Source organism: Megalobrama amblycephala, linkage group LG13, assembly GCF_018812025.1.
Source record: "Megalobrama amblycephala isolate DHTTF-2021 linkage group LG13, ASM1881202v1, whole genome shotgun sequence".
Taxonomy (NCBI): domain Eukaryota; kingdom Metazoa; phylum Chordata; class Actinopteri; order Cypriniformes; family Xenocyprididae; genus Megalobrama; species Megalobrama amblycephala.
Window position 1 is genome coordinate 11,260,819 of NC_063056.1, and position 19,117 is coordinate 11,279,935.

A 19,117-nucleotide genomic window follows, 5' to 3' on the forward strand; every position below is an offset into this window, starting at 1 on the left:
AACCGCTATAGAGTTATTGTCGCTATAGAGTTAGAACTGGTTTACAGGTTTCATAGAAAGAGAACGATGTGAGCGTGTGTGAGCAGCCGCGGGCCTGAGCCAAATCAGTCACGGTAAGAATACTGTTATGTTTGCGGAGTAAATACTTCAATACGAGAGAGGCAACGCGAAACGAAAAGAAATGTGAAATAAAATGTAATGTTTTAATGAAAAGTGGCGGAAATAACGGATGATGGGCACAGAATGAACAAAACTCTGAGACAATTACAATTTACAATTACACACCCACTACAGGTGAAGCGTGCAAACTCAAAATACATCAGTTATATACCTCAGTTTAAATAGATTATTGTGTGTGATGGTGGTGTGGGTTTCAGGGATGTTTAGATAACTATAAAAGAGTTAACGTTCACTTTTCTTAAAAATATTTAGCTGTCAGATCTGTTTAAATGCTTCAGTTTTCATATTATAATATATATATTAAAACAAAATGAAGCATTTAAACTGATATAATACTGTATATCAGTTTAAATCCTTCAAGATTATAATATATTTTATTATATTATAATGTAAGCCTAATAAAAAATTGATCTCACAAGGGGATTGTTTAGGGCTCCTTGCCACTAAAAATCTTGAAACCTCCTGGTATAGAAAATCTGGGAAATTCATAAAGCAATAAACATGTAATTTTGATGGTTTAACACTGTCTGTTGCTAATAATTTACAAAACCATACCATAATGTGTACAAAAACACATTATGGTTGTCCCAAACCATCAGTGTAACTGCTTATATTATTATAAAGAATTTAACTTTCCTGCAGGAGATTTTTAAATGATTTTTTAAATAGAATTTCTTGGTAAAGACTGGTACAGTTAACAAAGCAATGTGAAAAAATCTCAAGTAACCTAAAATGTGCTTAATTTAGTGACTGAACTGCTTGTTTTCAAAAATATGATTTAATATATCACTAAGTTAAACCAAGGGTCAAATAAAATAGAAATAGCACATTAAAAAGTTACAGTTGCATGATAAAACCTTTTTTTTTTTTTTTTTTTTTTTTGGCGTGTGTGTGTTTACGTTCATTGTACAGGTCTGATATAAAAAATGTTTTTTTCTCAGGTGGCCAAAATGTGCGCTCAACATAGAAAAGATTTGCTCAGCGAGAAAATCAGGACTTCTTCGCTGAAGCCTTCTTTGAGATAATGACGGTTCTCAAATCCGTCTTTCTCTCCGAAGGCTTCGGCTGCGACCGCCACCTGGAACCCCATCCACCTTGTTTCTGTGGAGGAGCCCGAGTGGTGACGCTGTTGTGCTTTTGACAGACAACAATAAATATGACAGAGACAGATACACAGAGCACTTGCTGAAGACACAGAAGCTCTTTGTTCTGGGTATGCTTTATAGATTCCTGGTCTGTGATGTCACCCGCCTATGACATTCCGTCATGCTATTGGACAGTTTACACATGTGCTTCATAACACAATCACGCAGAGGCGTTCCCACCGCGTCTCGACGCAGCTCGAAGTTCCCATGAAAGGGAACTGTGATTGTATCAGTTACTGCGATGATCAGTGATGCAACTCTGATTAAACACTGTAAGACTGACAGAAATACTCAAATAACCGGGGCCATTGATCGATTAAAAATCAGCATCTTGTGCCACGGGAGCCATTGTTTTAAAGAGTATTTCAAACTATATAAAATAGATCTATATCAAAGATCTATAATAAAATCTCTATATCAAAGTGTATTTAAAAGCAAACTGACTTTTAAAAACATGTTTGGATTGGATTCTGCCTCTAGTGGTCATTTCAGCTACAAACCCGATTCCAAAAAAGTTGGGACACTGTACAAATTGTGAATAAAAAAGGAATGCAATAATTTACAAATCTCATAAACTTATATTTTATTCACAATAGAATATAGATATGTTGAAAGTGAGACATTTTGAAATGTCATGCCAAATATTGGCTCATTTTGGATTTCATGAGAGCTACACATTCCAAAAAAGTTGGGACAGGTAGCAATAAGAGGCCGGAAAAGTTAAATGTACATATAAGGAACAGCTGGAGGACCAATTTGCAACTTATTAGGTCAATCTGAGCCTCTCAGAGTGGCAGTGTCTCTCAGAAGTCAAGATGGGCAGAGGATCACCAATTCCCCCAATGCTGCGGCGAAAAATAGTGGAGCAATATCAGAGAGGAGTTTCTATCTATCTATAGTGCATAATATCATCCAAAGATTCAGAGAATCTGGAACAATCTCTGCGCGTAAGGGTCAAGGCCGGAAAACCATACTGGATGCCCGTGATCTTCGGGCCCTTAGACAGCACTGCATCACATACAGGAATGCTACTGTAATGGAAATCACAACATGAACATTGTCGGAACATTGTCGGTGAACACAATCCACCGTGACATTCGTCGTTGCCGGCTAAATCTCTATAGGTCAAAAAAGAAGCAATATCTAAACATGATCAAGAAGAGCAGGCATTTTCTCTGGGCCAAGGCTCATTTAAAATGGACTGTGGCAAAGTGTAAAACTGTTCTGTGGTCAGATTAATCAAAATTTGAAGTTCTTTTTGGAAAACTGGGACGCCATGTCATCCGGACTAAAGAGGACAGGGACAACCCAAGTTGTTATCAGCGCTCAGTTCAGAAGCCTGCATCTCTGATGGTATGGGGTTGCATGAGTGCGTGTGGCATGGGCAGCTTACACATCTGGAAAGGCACCATCAATGCTGAAAGGTATATCCAAGTTCTAGAACAACATATGCTCCCATCCAGACGTCGTCTCTTTCAGGGAAGACCTTGCATTTTCCAACATGACAATGCCAGACCACATACTGCATCGATTACAACATCATGGCTGCGTAGAAGAAGGATCCGGGTACTGTAATGGCCAGCCTGCAGTCCAGATCTTTCACCCATAGAAAACATTTGGCGCATCATAAAGAGGAAGATGCGACAAAGAAGACCTAAGACAGTTGAGCAACTAGAAGCCTGTATTAGACAAGAACGGGACAACATTCCTATTCCTAAACATGAGCAAAAGAAGAGGCGATGCCACACAGTGGTAAACATGGCCCTGTTCCAACTTTTTTGAGATGTGTTGATGCCATGAAATTTAAAATCAACTTATTTTTCCCTTAAAATGATACATTTTCTCAGTTTAAACATTTGATATGTCATCTATGTTGTATTCTGAATAAAATATTGAAATTTTAAACTTCCACATCATTGCATTCTGTTTTTATTCACAATTTGTACAGTGTCCCAACTTTTTTGGAATCGGGTTTGTAGAAACTGTAATGAAATGTATGTACAGTATAGGTTTTACAGAAATGTACTCTCCTTAAGAGTTTAGTTAGATTTTTTTTTTTTTTTTTTTTGGTGTGTTTCATTAGGGATGGAGCTAAACTCTGCAGGACAGTGGCTCTCAAGGACCGGAGTTCCCCATCCCTGATCCAACCTGGTACTCTCAAGATGAGCGTGCAGTCAATCTGCACAAGATTACCTGCACAATTGGTTAGTTATAAATAACTACAGGCCCCTTATTTCTTTTAGAGACAAATGTCCTCTCCCTCAATATGCCCACAGGACACTAACATGTCAATATCTGAGTAATAAACTGTTGTACTCTTGTCCCTGTACAACAAACCAAAAAGTGCAATATTGCTGAAAATTTAATTTTTGGGATGATGACTCAAGCAATCAATCAAGTATAGAGTGAAGTGGACAGGGAGCTGACACAGCCCTGAGGGGCCTCTGTACAAATTGACCTTGGCTTTGAGAGAGTTTTGCTGACCTTTACCATCTAACTATGGTTACACATGATTAATACCGTTTTAAAATAGAATGAATTTGAAATTATATTTGGGGAGACAGTTGTCTGGGTCTGGGGAGACAGTTAACAACAATACACACAGATGCTTTCTACATGCTTATTTACCATATCAGCCTTCTCATTGGCTATCTGAAGTTCTTTCTCCTTCACCTCCAGCTCTTTGCTGAGGGCAGCAACAGACTCAGAGGCCTCCTTGAGTTTCTGGAGGCCGGTGTTCATCCTAAGGAAACAATACACTTGGATATGAAAATCTATGATACATGATTCCAGACTCCACATCACTTTTTACAGAGAGTCAGGGGGAATCCAACATGAATGAATTTTGCCTACTGATAATGCTGTTTATTTGCACACACTGTTTGAGTTATTTTAGCTCACGGTTCATTAAATGAATTATGCAAATCTGGAAACAATACAAAAGCACCCACAAAATCTTTCAGTAGGTTGTGGAAGATGCAGCAGATTACTGCAACATGGCGTACATTGCGGGCATCACTCCACAGCATCCAATCTGTCATCTCCTTTCCATGGTCAATGATACTACAGTAATTATGCAAGGCAAATAATGCTGAGTTTTTGAATAAGGTAGAATTTCATAGTTTATTTTACATAGAAAGGTGCCACGTTTGGACTTAAAGGATTAACTATGACTTTATTCAAATACACAAAGTGCAACACTATTTCAACAGCAGGTTTAGCTTCTGGTTAAAATAACATGCAAGTTTTAATACAGTGCACAAAATTGGTGCAACTCTTTATTAAATTTGACCCTCAGAGTCAGGGCATGATACAATATATCTATAGCTTTTATATATATCACTATATATTATTTATTATATATTTATTTTCCATATTAATTTAAGCTCTTGTTTTCTAGTTTTGATGATACTGACCTTTCGGCAAGAGTCTGAACCTCTGAGTGCTTCTCTTTGTAGATGGTTTTGTAGTCGTGGATAAAAGACAGGTAGGATTTGGGTGTGACATGTGTGGAACGTCGGTACCGCTGAAAATAATCTGCACATTTTTCTGCCACCCCATCCTGAAAAGAGCCCATGCACTGAACCACTTCCCCCTTTACCTCAGGAGTGCAGTCTATGTCATACATGGACAGGAAGTGTTCTGACACTGAGGAAAAAATAAACAAAAAGCCATTTTGTATTATTTCTTTGCACAATACATAAGCTGTTTATCTAGCAATGGCCACAATCACATTCATTTTGCAACGACTGATTGCTGTGATGCTTTTCTTGATTGTCTTTCAATACATTTAAATTATTGCTTGACTCTCCGCTACATTAACCCTCCTGTTCCAACAGAGCAGAAGAGCTGTTTTCTAAATATGTTTGATTCAAATTATTTGTGGAACATTTTGTGCTATTCCTAAATTACTTGTTTTCTGTCTGTGTTAAAATGTAGGCACACAAATGTACTTGGACAATAAATCATGGTGGCTATTTTCAGATTATAAGCATTATAATCTGAAAGCATTATAAGCATTATAATCTCCCCGAAGACTTTCCCTCATTTTTTTTTCATTCTAATATACCATTCACTTTTTTAATATCAGTCACTTCGAATTTACAGTAAGAGGTTAAAAAAAGTCTCTGGAACTGATTACCCATGAAGCAATGGGGTCAAAACGGTCCAAAACTATTTGGAAGTTGGAAAATACTGGCAGTTTGTCGATCCAATCCATCCATGTACTATATGCTCCATTCTAGTTTTTGTTTGATTCAGCACAAAATGTGCTGCACTCCCTCATAGACATGAGATATTTTTGATTAGGGCATCAGAATCACCATAAGATTTTAGGGACCCCTTGGGTATGTTGGACCTCCTTGAGTCAGACATTTCAAATTACTGACCTGCGATCAGAGCATCTTTGGGCCAGCGGCTAAACCAGTCCATGGTGCATCCTGAAATAAGAGCCGGAAACTTCAAAGCTCGATTACGGAACCTCTCCCCAACTGGAGAGAAGCAGAGAACCACGTGAAGGTTCTGCCTCACTCTGCTCATAAAATAATCATGTAGGTTTTCATTCGTGGGTGGTCGCCGTGGAAACTCTCGCTTCATGACTGGAATAAGGTCACTTATAATCTCGTCGATCTCATCTCGAGCAAACAGATTGGACACCTGTGGCAGAGAGAATATTTCACACCTCATTAGATTAAACCTAGCCCTGGTTTCTATGGGAATTTATGACAAATGTACAATTTTGACATAATGACGCACCTGAGGGGACAAAATTACTTCTTCTAGATAGGTAAGAAGATGTTTTAAATGTCGTTCTCTGAATCACTTAAGGGAGAGTTCATCCAAAAAAAAAAAAAAAAAAAAAAAAAAAAAATATATATATATATATATATATATATATATATATATATATATATATATATTTAATCATACTCGTATCATTCCAAACCTGCATGACTTTGTGGACCACAAAAGGAGACATTCTGAAGACACTGCTCTTTTACAATAAAAGCTTGTTGCATATTTTCGTTATGTCTGAATATGTTTAAGACTGAATTTTGATGTTGGTTTGTTCTTCACACAAATCTATCACGTGCCATCAGAAAACTTATGTTAAATTCAGCTCAGGCTCATTATAAATACGTACCCATGTTAACATTTTTGCAAAATGCAAAATACGTTGTGTCGTGCACATTTTGCGACAGTTTCAAAGTGAAATGTCCAGTGAGTGGCGCTAAAAGCGTGTTTAGTTTTTTCCAGAACAGATGGACGTAAATATGGCAAAGATGTATTATGTTGGAATTTCTACATATCACCGCAGTTCTGAATTGAAAAGTCCGGTGAGTGGCGCTAAAAGCTTAATGCTCCATCACGTTTAATAACGTACATCTACACTAAGCCCTAAACCTACCCAATAGTGTTAAAAAAAGCAAATGTGACATAAAAACACAATCGTAACCATGGCATTTTAGCTTGTTTGTTGAACTCTTGTCTTTGAGTTCTTTTACTGTGACTCGTCTTTCGCGGGATTCATACCTTCGCATCAGCTGAACTACTGAGCAAACTTGTTACGTCAGTAAAACTGAACATCTGGAGGTGGGTAAGTGATGCAAACTCCAAAATATATTTGTTTACAAATCATGCACTATGGTAAAAAGTTTTTTGAGGTCATAACATTATTGTGCAAGGAGCCGCGTGAAAACAAATCTGTATTAATCCATAATCTGGCCCTGTAATCATAACTGTGTGTAAAAACGATTAAAAGTGCTTGCTGTTTCACTGACTCTAGTGTTATTTTCTGTTAGAAACTGCATGTACGTATGTGATATGTACGTATTGCTACGTATTTTGCGTTTTGCAAAAATGTTGACACAGGTACGTTTTTCCAATGAGCCTGTGTTAGTTAAATTGGTAACCCCTGGTTATTGTATAGCAATACATGGCAAGGAGCAGCCTGAACATTCTTCAAAATGCCTCATTTTGTGTTCCACAAAAGAATGTATTATGGATTCAGAGAGTGAGTAAATGATCGCAGAATTTTTATTATGTAGTAATTTGTTCCTTTAATTTAATATTCATTGGAAATTAATTCATTGAAATCATCAAACATAAAACATGTAACAAAATTGCCTCAAATGAATTCTCTGTGAAGCATTTGGGGTACATTAGAGTTAGGATCTTCTAGGTGGTGGTAACCATTTACTTGGGTTGATCACTGTAAGTAAAATGTGTTTTATTTGTATTTGGATAATTTCATGAAAATGTCCTCCTTTTACTTTACTTTTACTTTAGCAGCATCATCTGAACTATTCCAGTATGATTTGAGAATGTTCCAAGAAGCATTTTGTGCTTTTTTTTTTAACAAAGAAGTTAACATGTATTAAATAGGAATTCAATTAGGATTTTTTTTTTTTTTTTTTTTCATTTTAGAAACACATTTCTTTGTTTTATATTGTTAGAAACACTAAAACGTATTTTCTTAGTTTATTAATCCCAGATTTGCAATGTGGTCTGAAACTCCTCCACTGTATAAGACAATTATATTTTATTAGAACAGTCTACAGAAGTCTCCTGTTAGGAGACAAAAAACTCTCAGAAGGACTACAAATGGATTAGTGCATGACTGGAACCAGGCAATATTTTACTTAAGTTTGGCCACACAGTCCTCCTGCTGCATGACAGAGTACCACAATCTCAGTCTCACGGAAATACAGCAATTACCATGAGATAAAAAAGCTGGAGTCTGTCTAGTCATGTCTCTTAAAGACTTATCTTGCTGTTCTGCTCCCTTTTCAGAATCTTGGATATTAACTAGAACTAAACTCCATTTGTTATTGCATCTGTCTTCCGCATTGACATCCAAGTCTCGCCTCATCAGTTTCCCAACTAAACCCCAAGATCCTCAGTATAACTGAGGGCTTGTGTGTTTCATTAATATTCTTGAGCAGGGCCATCTCTCCCTGGGTCCTTGAGTGCTCTTCTCCTCTGCAGTCAATTTTCTTTATGTACTTAACAGCCTGATTAATGAAATAACAACCTTCACCAAATCTGGCTGACCAAAAACCTTTCTAAGACTTTATGACAGTTTTAAAAACCCCAAGAGGTGCACCCTGCAGCTGAATTATAGCCAATTATTCTCATACCCCATTATTTATTCAGCGATGGTGAGAAAGACACATTGGACCATAGTGTTAATTAAACACATTTAGTCATTTATAAAGCTCTTTATTCTTCCTAGTGCTTATTCTCTGTGGCTACCTACTTTTCTCTCTCTTTCGTATAGGTCCATTTGGAATCTTTTCCCACAGATCTCCAAAAATGTTCTGTAGATTTCCACAGAATTTCTTTCAGTAGATTCTACACATCTCCTACCCCTTGTGTTTTTGTATATGAAATATTATGCAAATTAGATTATGCTTTTAGCTACCATAAAAACACATCCTTAAATTAAACACATTTTAACCATGTTTTAATCCATTCCGAAGAGCTATTTATCCCATCCTAAATCAGCACAGACAACACACTCTGCATGACAACCTGTAATAATGCATACAAGATGGCAAAATATGAAATACAAAACCATATGAAAATATGTTTTCCCCTATAAATTACATAGCTAGGTTTAGGACTTTGGTTACATTTAGGTTTACTGTAGGCCAAACTATTTTTTTGCCTATGACTTCTCATCAGCGACTTCTCATATATTATGTTCTGCACAGTAAAAAATGATTGTGATTTTAACGGTAAAAGACTGTAAAAATGCTACGGTGAAAAACAGTAAATTGGTTTACAGAAAGTTTCCATACTATAATATGGTGAATAACTGTAATAGATCTAACATTATACATTTAATGTAATTTTACAGTTAAATACCATTAAATTTACAGTTTTTTTGGAAAGTGAAAAAAGTCATTGTATAATTTACAGTGGCTGCGTCCGAAATTGCGTACTGTTAGTAGATACTACATTTGAATTTAAATTTACTTCACGACTGTTGAAAAAGTATGTTCAATATAGTGCGAATGCGTGTACTATGAATGAATTCGGATGTACTACATCCTCTATATGTTTACTGTCACATGACCTACCTGCGTCAGTTACGTCCCTTCAACTCCATTCACAAACCCTCTCCCGTGGCCTCATGGGATAGTAAAGTGTCCATCGTATGCGGACTTCAGAATCTCGCTGGAAGTAGTAAGTCATCCGGGTACTTTTCGCCTACTGTTTTTCAAATACTATGAATTCAGAGATACTACTCTGTTTGCATCATGTTTTTCGCGTACTATAAAGTAGAGTAGTATTCGATTTCAGACGCAGCGAGTGAAAAGCTGTAAATTTACATTTCCACAATTCCCTGTGTGACCCTTCTCATTTGATGCATTTCTGTTTAAATAACTGTTTCTTCTTAGTTTTTTTAATCAGTTATGTACATTAGGGTTTTATGTTACATCTAATGTTGTTAAATTAATGTTTATTGCATTTTTAAAATTTAATTTGTGTTACCATGATGGTGTTTAGTTGCCTGGCAAGTCCAGAATGATATATCTTCTACAAGATCTACAAGGTCAGTCCGCCTTCCGTCGCGCCTCGAGTCAACTCCAAACCGTACCGTGTAATCAGATTTGTTTATTTCAGTGACGCAAACAGCGTCACTCTAGTGCGGCGAAAGTCCCTTCAATATCAACAAAGATTGCGCACGGGAGACCCGAGAGTTTGTTCTATTCAGCCGTGAATTCAGTTTTAAATGACCAAAAACACATTAATTATTTACTTTTCGCTGTTGACTCTCTGGTCGCTTTGCTAATGTCATATCCGCCCTTCTCTGATTGGTTTACTCCGCTTCCTGTTTGCTGGGATTTGCTCCGCCCTAGAAATCGAATCGATTCAATGGCCGACCAGACTCATCCGCTGGTACAGTGGTGAGGCTGGATTTTCCAGGCAAGGTGTTTAGTGTCAGTGTGTGAAAGACACTGTGTGCACCTTCTATATATTAGTATTGTCCTTCTCAGCTTTTGGAAAAGCTGCTTGTGACTCTCATCACCACTGTGTTTGGTGGTTGTTAGTGTATTACAAAGGTACAAAACAGATATTAGTACTTCAATAGGTTGGTAAATTAACATTATATTAGTTAATGAAATACGTTTTTTTTTTACTGTAAATTTAAGCTAAATCTGTAAATCAACACAGTAAAAAACAGTAAAATTTTGGCAACCACAGCTGCCGTTTTTTTTTTTTTTTTACCATAAATATAACAGATTTTTTTTTTTTGTACAGTGTGTAAAAAATAGTTATGAACTGTAATTATGACAATATAAACCTTTAAATTATATGTATATGAACTGTAAAATAGACAGTAAACCAAGTGCTGTCCCGTAAAACCTAAAAAGTTCTGGCAACCACAGCTGCCGATTTTTTACCGTAAATTTTACGAGGATTTTTTTTACATTGTGTGTCAGTTTGACCTGCAACTTATTTTTGAGTTGCCAATAACCTAGTGTGTTTTTCTTGAAATTGTGTGACTATTTCTCATTCAGGTTCATGAACACACCTGCAAAATTTCAACACTCTGAAGTGTTGTGGAATGTACACATGACATTTCTATTACAATTGAAATGTTAGTAGGTCAATTTGACTTGCAAATTACATGGTTAGGCAGGTGCACAGACCTAAAATTGTGATCATAAACATCATGCCCAGTTTCACAGACATGGCTAAGATTAAGCCAGAAGTTCATCTTCTGTGCATCTTGAGACAAAACAGTGGCACTAACATATTTTAAGATAGCTAAAATCAAGACAGTTAAGACAGCTTAAACATCCATTCTAGTTTGGGACTAGGCTTAAGTCTTCTCTGTAAAACTGGGCACATGTTCTCAAGTTTACTTTGTAATGCACAAGAAATATTAATGTTAAAAGGTTTCTGTTTTTACGTGATTTTTTATTGTTGTTTTTCATAGTGTGGTTTTCGGTGAACTGAATCCAATTAAGGTCAAATTGACCGAAATTAAAGATCATATCCAGAATTTTACCCAGTTCCCAGATTTTGCACAAGAAACCTCAACATGATCAAGTAAGTATATTTAAAATAAAATGCAGAAAAGTATATGACCTCAGTCTCAATCAACTTAAAGGAATAGTTCACTCAAAAATGGAAATTCTGCCATCATTTACTCACCCTCATGTCGTTCCAAACCCACTAGACTTTGGTTAAACTTCAAAACACAAATTAAGATATTTTTTAATGAAACCTGAAAGGGTTTTCTCCCTGCACTGAAAGTACAGGTAACCAAAACATGAAAGATCCAAAAGTTTATAAAAATGAATCTATATGAACCGAGTGGTTTAATCTAAATCTTTGATCGCTTTAGAGATTTAATTTAGGGTTTTATTTACATCTAAACAATTATCTACACACATACATATTTCACATCACATATGGTAAACATGGAAGCTCAAACATGTACTTCTGGGTTTGGAACAACATGGCAGTGAGTAAATGAAGACAGAAATATTCTCTTGGAACATTTTACTCAAGTGCCCTGTCTTTTTCAATAAATGTAATCTAAATAAACAGTTTGTCTATCCAACTCGTCCCTCTGTCCACCTTCAGCTCTGCAGAAGTGCAGTGCTTTCCCCTGAGGTGCGGTCATGTTAACGCAACACCTCCTCAATGCTGCTCTGTTTGTTTCAGTGTGATGGATGGTTTCCACAACAAGTGAGTGCAGCCAATGCTCTCTGGCAGGTGTTACATTGCAGGCTGCAGAGCTGCCATTTTTTCCTCTCTTTGACAAACCCATCTGTCTCTCTAATATGAAGCAATGCATCCAGTGCCTCACAGATCCCATTTATTTGTGTGTCATTACCACATAGAATGAGCTCTGTAATTTGTCAGCAGACCGGGCAACATTTTCATTATACAACCTCAGGAAATCTGACTTATTTGCAGTGACATAAATGCTGAGTTATAGGGGGCATACGTTGTAACCTTGGGAACACATGTAGCTTGGCTTATTTTACCATGCCTTCTAAAAACAAAAAGGAACTGCTCAGAATGGATGCTGTGGGGCTTGTGGGGAAGGGTGTTTCTATAAGCTTGATATCAGAATGTTGCTCTGACCTCTCCTGATGAAAGGACGTTGTTCATGTACTCCAGGAAGGATTCATCCTTGATCTCGTTGTCAGTGAAAATAAAGCTGACGCCTTTGCCCTGTTGTCCAGCAGTTCTGTACAAGCCCTTCAGGTCCTCCATCAGGTTGGGGGTGTTGTAGGAACTACAGAAAAAAAACACAAGTTTAGGCATGCAAATCAGCAGTCTTTATTTCTCTGGTATCCTAAACCGAGGTTTGCAAACCCCAGGGAGTCTGTGAGTTGATAAAAATCTAAAATAGAATGCTTAGTAAAAATATATTTTATTTGTTTTCCTGCACATCAACATCAAAGAATCATGAACATACTAATGTGTTGTTAAATTATCAGTTAAAATTTCAAAATCTTCATATGATTTGAAACTTTTTATAAACTCAAACTGAGTGAATCATAATCATATATCCTTTAATATTGCTATACAGCCTAGCTCATCCTCAATTTTAGATTTGTCTTCCCTTTTCTTCTTGGCATTCTTCCTGGCCTATAACTCTGTTCATTTTTTTGAACACATGAAACAAATTAAAATTCTGTTGTTTATGAATAAATACAATTATTATTACAATTAGTACGTTACACAGCATATGCTGTCAATGTCCTTAAGAAGTGTTTTCTGTATAATGAGAAAATGAACTGATATGTTGCCATTTCACAACACTGTACAAAAAATGAACCGGGTGTGAAAAGACTGCCTGGATACAGAGAATTGCGAGCAGCTTGTGTTTTGAAGGCAATAAGGTGAAATCCGTCTGTTTTCTCTGGAGACTCTCAGACATAGTTTGAGATCAACACCAGATTCATTCGTATTATTATCAAATATAAGCTGCAATAAAAAATCTCCAATTACGAAACTGCCAAAGCCTTGCTGCTATCATCACACAGCAAATGAAGAAGAGTACTGTGGAATTACAGGTGGCTACAGGCAAAACATTCAATTCCTCAGAAAATGATTCCTTCCAAACCCCCAGTGTCAGAGATAAGCCTATATATATATATATATATATATATATATATATATATATATATATATATATATATATATATATATATATATATATATATATATATATATATATATATATATATATATTCCCACTTTCAATTTTAGTACTGAATTATCAAATGCATTGGAAGACAGAGGTCTGGATTGAAAATGTCCAGTCTCATTGTCTGAAGAATTAGACTGAACGGTTGATTGGATGTGGGATCTTTCCTCTTTATAGTCTGCAACAGCAGAGCTAAATTGGAAAGGGGAGGCCAGAACACTCTTATACAAAGATACCATCTACTGGAGTACAACTAAACTGCATTACACAAGAAAATGTGCTTAATGTGCTTTATGACTTTTGACATTTACATAAAGGAAAACAAAAGCACTGTTATTACAGTGACATGTTTATTACTGTGCTATAAATGTGTTATTAACTAAATTATTGCTGTGTAATTTAAAAAGTTCCATTGTAAACACTGTCTAGTGAAGACAGGCTTTCTACCTGTGATGATGTAGAAATTAAAGTACTCAAACAATAGGACACATGAAATTTCATCTGTCTCCCTGAAGGGGAAAAGTGAATTTGAATAAAGTCTATAAATATAAGCTATAATAAAGGCTAAAAATGATTGAGTATGCGAAGGTGACTCACCGAGTGAGTGTAATCTGGAAAGTCTTGTAGCCAGCGATAAAAGACGCTAGTCTTGTCAGACTCTGTTTTCCAGAACCCCCTACACCGACCAAGAGGGCATTTCCCCGAGGGGTCCTGATGATCCGAGAAATCTGTGGAAAGTGTGTGTAAGACAGAGAAGGAGAGAAAGACAGATGCCATCTCATTACCATGCAAAACGTTTATACACACACTTTACATGAAGAAACTCAGAGCCCTTGTTTGTACTCTAAAGTAGACCATGTCTGGTTCCTGTAATAGACACAGAAAGTCAATTGATATAAAAGAAATTTCTTGTGAGTGCTACAGTTCTCTTTTTCTTTCATGGTAGAAGGATGCTAATAGCATATAGCAAGGTTATTCTTTTCAGCAGACACAGATGAATTGTTAAAATCATTCTGTTTTTGAGCCCTGAAAACATTCTCATGATAACAAGGGCAGGATTACCAAACAGACCTGGGTTCGGCCCTGATGATAACATCCTGTGAATGCAGAGATACAAGAAACATAATTGTAGTAAGATACTTAATGTACCTTAACCAGATGAATCATGGCATCCCTGAAGAAAACCAAATCCATGCCTGCTCCTCTGATGCTCTCATTGTAATGACTTAAAAACATGTTCAGCCTCTCCATTAGACTATCAAAAGATCTGATAGGCTCATATACTTTTGGCATGTCGAAATCAGTTTCCTCTGGCTCCTCACCTGTTCAGATATAAAATAACACATAAATCCTTGATTTCATTCCAATTCAAAAGAGAAACTGCCAATCAACTCTCTATTACACCATATGTGGATGGGTCCTTTTAGGTAAGTTCAAAGTAACTTTAAGGACGGTCAGTTAATTTGGTGACCATCTTGGTTATGGCAGAGGGATGTTTTTTTTTGTTTTTTTAATGTTAAAAACGGTAAATAACAATGCTATTATATGTCTGGCACTTTATTAGATACACCTGTTCAACTGCTCGTTAATGCAAGTATCTAATCAGCCAATCGTGGCAGCATTTAGGCATAGTCAAGACAATCTGCTGAAGTTCAAACTCAGCATCAAAATGGATAAGAAAGCTGATTTAAGTGACTTTGAATGTGGCATGGTTGTTGTTGATAGACGGTTACAACCGAGGTCTGCAGAACAGCATCTCTGAATGCACAAAACATTGAACCTTGAAGCAGATGGGCTACATCAGCAGAAGACCACACCCGGTGCCACTCCTGTCAGCTAAGAACAGGAACCTGAGGCTACAGTTCGCATGGGCTCACCAAAATTGGACAATAGAAGATTGAAAAAGCGCTACCTGTTCTAATGAGTCTCGATTTCAGCTGCAACATTCAGATGATAGGTTCAGAATTTGGCATAAAAAACATAAACGCATGGATCTGTCCTGCCTTGTATCAACAGTTCAGTCTGGTGGTGGTAATGTAATGGTGTGGGGGATATTTTTGGTACACTTTGGGAAACTTAGTACCAACTGAGCATCATTTAAAACACCACAGACTACCTGACTATTGCTGCTGACCATGTCCATCTCCTTATGACCACAGTTTACCTATCCTTCTGATGGTTACTTTCAGTAGGATAACGCACCATGTCACACATCTCAAATCATTTCACACTGGTTTCTTGAACATGACAATGAGTTCACTATACTCAAATGGCCTCCACAGTCACCAGATCTTAATCCAATAGAGCACACTTTTGGGATGTGGTAGAACAGGAGAACTGCATCATGAATGTGCAGCCAACAAATCTCTCAGGAATGTTTCCAGCACCTTGTTGAATCTGTGCCATGAAGAATTAAGGCAGATCTGAAGGCAAAGGGGGGTCCAACCCGGAACTACAAAGGTGTACCTAATAAAGTGGCCAGCGAGTGTGCATATATAATTAACTGCTTTAATTCTTCCCTTTTTATTTATTTTTGTTTATTTTTTGTTTTGTTTTTGTATCTATCTGATCATTACCTGTGGCCTCAGGTGCATCTCTGAGAAAGTCCACAAAGTACGAATCCACCCCAAGATCCACCACCACTCGTTCTTCTTCCCCAAGCTCTTCTTCCACCAGCTTGGCCAGTGTGTAGTCAAACCAGGCCACATCCTCTGGGGCAGTAAACCGGTCAGCGATAACACGTTTGCATTCATGCTTCCACAGCTGTAGTAATACCTAGGCCAAACACAATTGTGAGCAATGTATGTAGAGTTTGACGTCTGGTAATATTGTGAAATATTATTACAATTTAAAACAACTGTTTTCTATTTTAATATATCTCAAAATGTAATTTAGTCCTATGATTAAAGTTTAATTTTCAGCATCATTACTCCAGTCTTCAATGTTACATGATCCTTTGCTCAAGAAACATGATGTTACATGATGATTTGCTCAAGAAACATTATTATCAATGTTGAAAACAACTGTGTATTTTTTTCAGGATTCTTTGATGAATAGAAAGTTCAAAAGAACAGCATTTAACAACAACTATTTGAAATAGAATCTTTTGTAACATTATAAATGTCTTTACTGTCACTTTTGATCAATTTAATGCACCCTTGCTGAATTAAGTATTGAAGTATTAATGTCTTTCATTTCTTTCCAAAAATATATATATCATACTGACCCTAAACTTTTGAACTGTAGTGTATAATGTTACAAAAGCTCTCTATTTCAGATAAATGCTGCTCTTTTGAACATAAAAATAAAAATTATATATGGTATAAATTAATGTTATCAACACTCTTAAAAATAAAAGTTATTTATTGGCATCCGTGGTTCCATTAAGAACCTTTAACATCCATGGAAGCTTTCTGTTGCACAAAAGGTTCTTTATAACTAAAAAGGGTTCTTTAGATTGTTATGGCAATCAAAGTCATTAAATTCTATACAATTTCCATCCCTAGGTGTATGTAAACATGGTAAATATGGTATTAAGAGTAAGGGTTACTAAAATTTCATTGAGTTTATCTCACTGATTGTCTAAATAAGAACAGAAATGCAGTTTCACTCACATCAGGCAAGTTGATGACCTCTGCAGTCACGCTGAGCATTCCCTGCCAGATGCGGGAGAGGTCACGCAGGTTAAAAATGTAGTGGAAGTTGGCAGGAGTGGGCAGCATTTTAACCTTTGTCATTTGCCATAGTCTTCGGGTCAGTGGAACCAGCCTGACTACTGTGTTGCGTACTTCCTCTGAAAATCCCCGTCGGGAACAGTAATGACCTGTGCCTATCACCCCTGCAGCAGAAAATGATACATATATTGCATATGAAAGTGAATGAGAAAGGGTTGAGCTATAGTAGACAGAAAGCTCACAAAGGTGAAGGACAGAATGAGTAAATGTGACCTTCATGAATGATAGAATTCTGAGCTGAATAAGAATCACAATTGTCACGAATGTCAATATTACACATATATTGAGGTGTTTAGGCTAACCTATGAGCATGAAATATCACATCAATAGAAAAAAAAAAAAAAAAAAAAAAACTGTCAATATAAAGATCCTGATCTTCAGCCAAGCAGGGAACCACTAACAACAGCCCATAGTCAGAATCAATATGCATTTACAGAATCGGTTCTGCTTAAGCAAAGCTGTTGACAACCTTGACTAAATTAAATGAGATGTGATAAATCCTTTCTCCGATCCAAGAAGCATGGTCCAGATACTTCCTTTGTGTTTCTGCCTTTCAGAACATATTATAATGCATGTCTAAATGCATAATTTGGCAGATTATTTTAAAATATTTCCATGCCATTTGTTGTTTGACTATCTCATTGGATTATTACAATACTTGCAAAAGGAATATTTGGAAATGTGATATTAACGATATTAGCCCCTGGCAAACAAAATGTGCAAAAAAGGCCCATTGTCTTTTGTCAATACTGTAGTAATGTATGAAGCACAGCTCACAGAGAAGTCCTTTTCAAACAAGGCAGCTTTCTGTTGTCATCACTGTGAATTTGTGTGACCAATTTAAACCCATTGCGAAATCTGTGTGGGGAAATCTTTCGCCCTCATGCAAAATTCCTAATATTGTGAATGATATAGAATAATATTCTATTGAAATGGCTAGATTTCATTGTCGAACATTCACCAATCAACAGTAAATGTGACCTCACCTTAAAGCAAACGATATAAAAAGACTATTCACTTAATCAAGAATACGGAAGCAAAATATTGCTTGAATAGGATTTCAAATCGGACTGAAATTTTGCAGTGTACTGAATATTGATAAATAAAGACTCTCTGTGATTGCCTCAAATTCACCTTTACATTTGTAGGTTTTGAATCTATGGTAGTAAAGCAATGGATTTTTGCTGTTTTGCAAATGGCCAATACACAATACTAACCAAAGATCTTGTCTATGGAGGCATTGGATGGAAGAGTACAGTTGAAAATAGAAAACTGCCTCTTCAGTCTCTGGGGGATGTCATTTCGTCCCCCTCCAGGGTGGATCATAGCCGCCAAAAACTGGATATCCACAATGTTGGTGAACTCTCCTGGTTTCTCCAGGTTAAAGAAGCCATTTTGCTCCATCAACTGCCGAACTATTTCATTGGTGACCTTTGAAGAGAGGAAATGGATTCTGTGAACATATTTCTTTGTTCAGACTTTGCAAACCGAGTCCACATAGAGAGAGTAAATGTTTTAGCACCCAGTGTACTAAATGAATTATGCAAATAAAGCATCTTAATATATGATCACAGTTTATTAGATCATAATTTGATGAATGACTGTTGACATATCTAAGAGAAAATGTACACAACTGTCTCCCTTAAACAAAATAATGTTTCCCACATTACATACATTTTATAAGGCAAATAATGATGCATTTTTGGAATAAGCTTAATTTCTTACAGAAAGGACAGTGTTTGTACTGAAAAAAATGATTGGTGGTGGTTAGTGAAAAGGATGCAGGTGTTTGCCCTGAAACTGTTTAATGAATGCACCTGTGCTTCTTGGGTCTGAAACTTCATAAATGTACAAACATATAAATAGTGATTCTT

General features: G+C 36.6%; 1 protein-coding gene across 1 annotated transcript in view; it reads right to left on the bottom strand.

Annotated features, from left to right (window-relative positions):
- Positions 1–19,117, bottom strand: part of dnah5 (dynein, axonemal, heavy chain 5) — a 159,621-nt gene that overhangs the window by 61,092 nt on the left and 79,412 nt on the right. Inside the window, 9 exon segments of the mRNA XM_048152165.1 lie at positions 3,954–4,068; positions 4,742–4,973; positions 5,714–5,981; positions 12,438–12,591; positions 14,107–14,237; positions 14,659–14,831; positions 16,086–16,284; positions 17,124–17,347; positions 18,461–18,674. Of these exon segments, the coding sequence (XP_048008122.1) occupies positions 3,954–4,068; positions 4,742–4,973; positions 5,714–5,981; positions 12,438–12,591; positions 14,107–14,237; positions 14,659–14,831; positions 16,086–16,284; positions 17,124–17,347; positions 18,461–18,674 (1,710 nt within the window).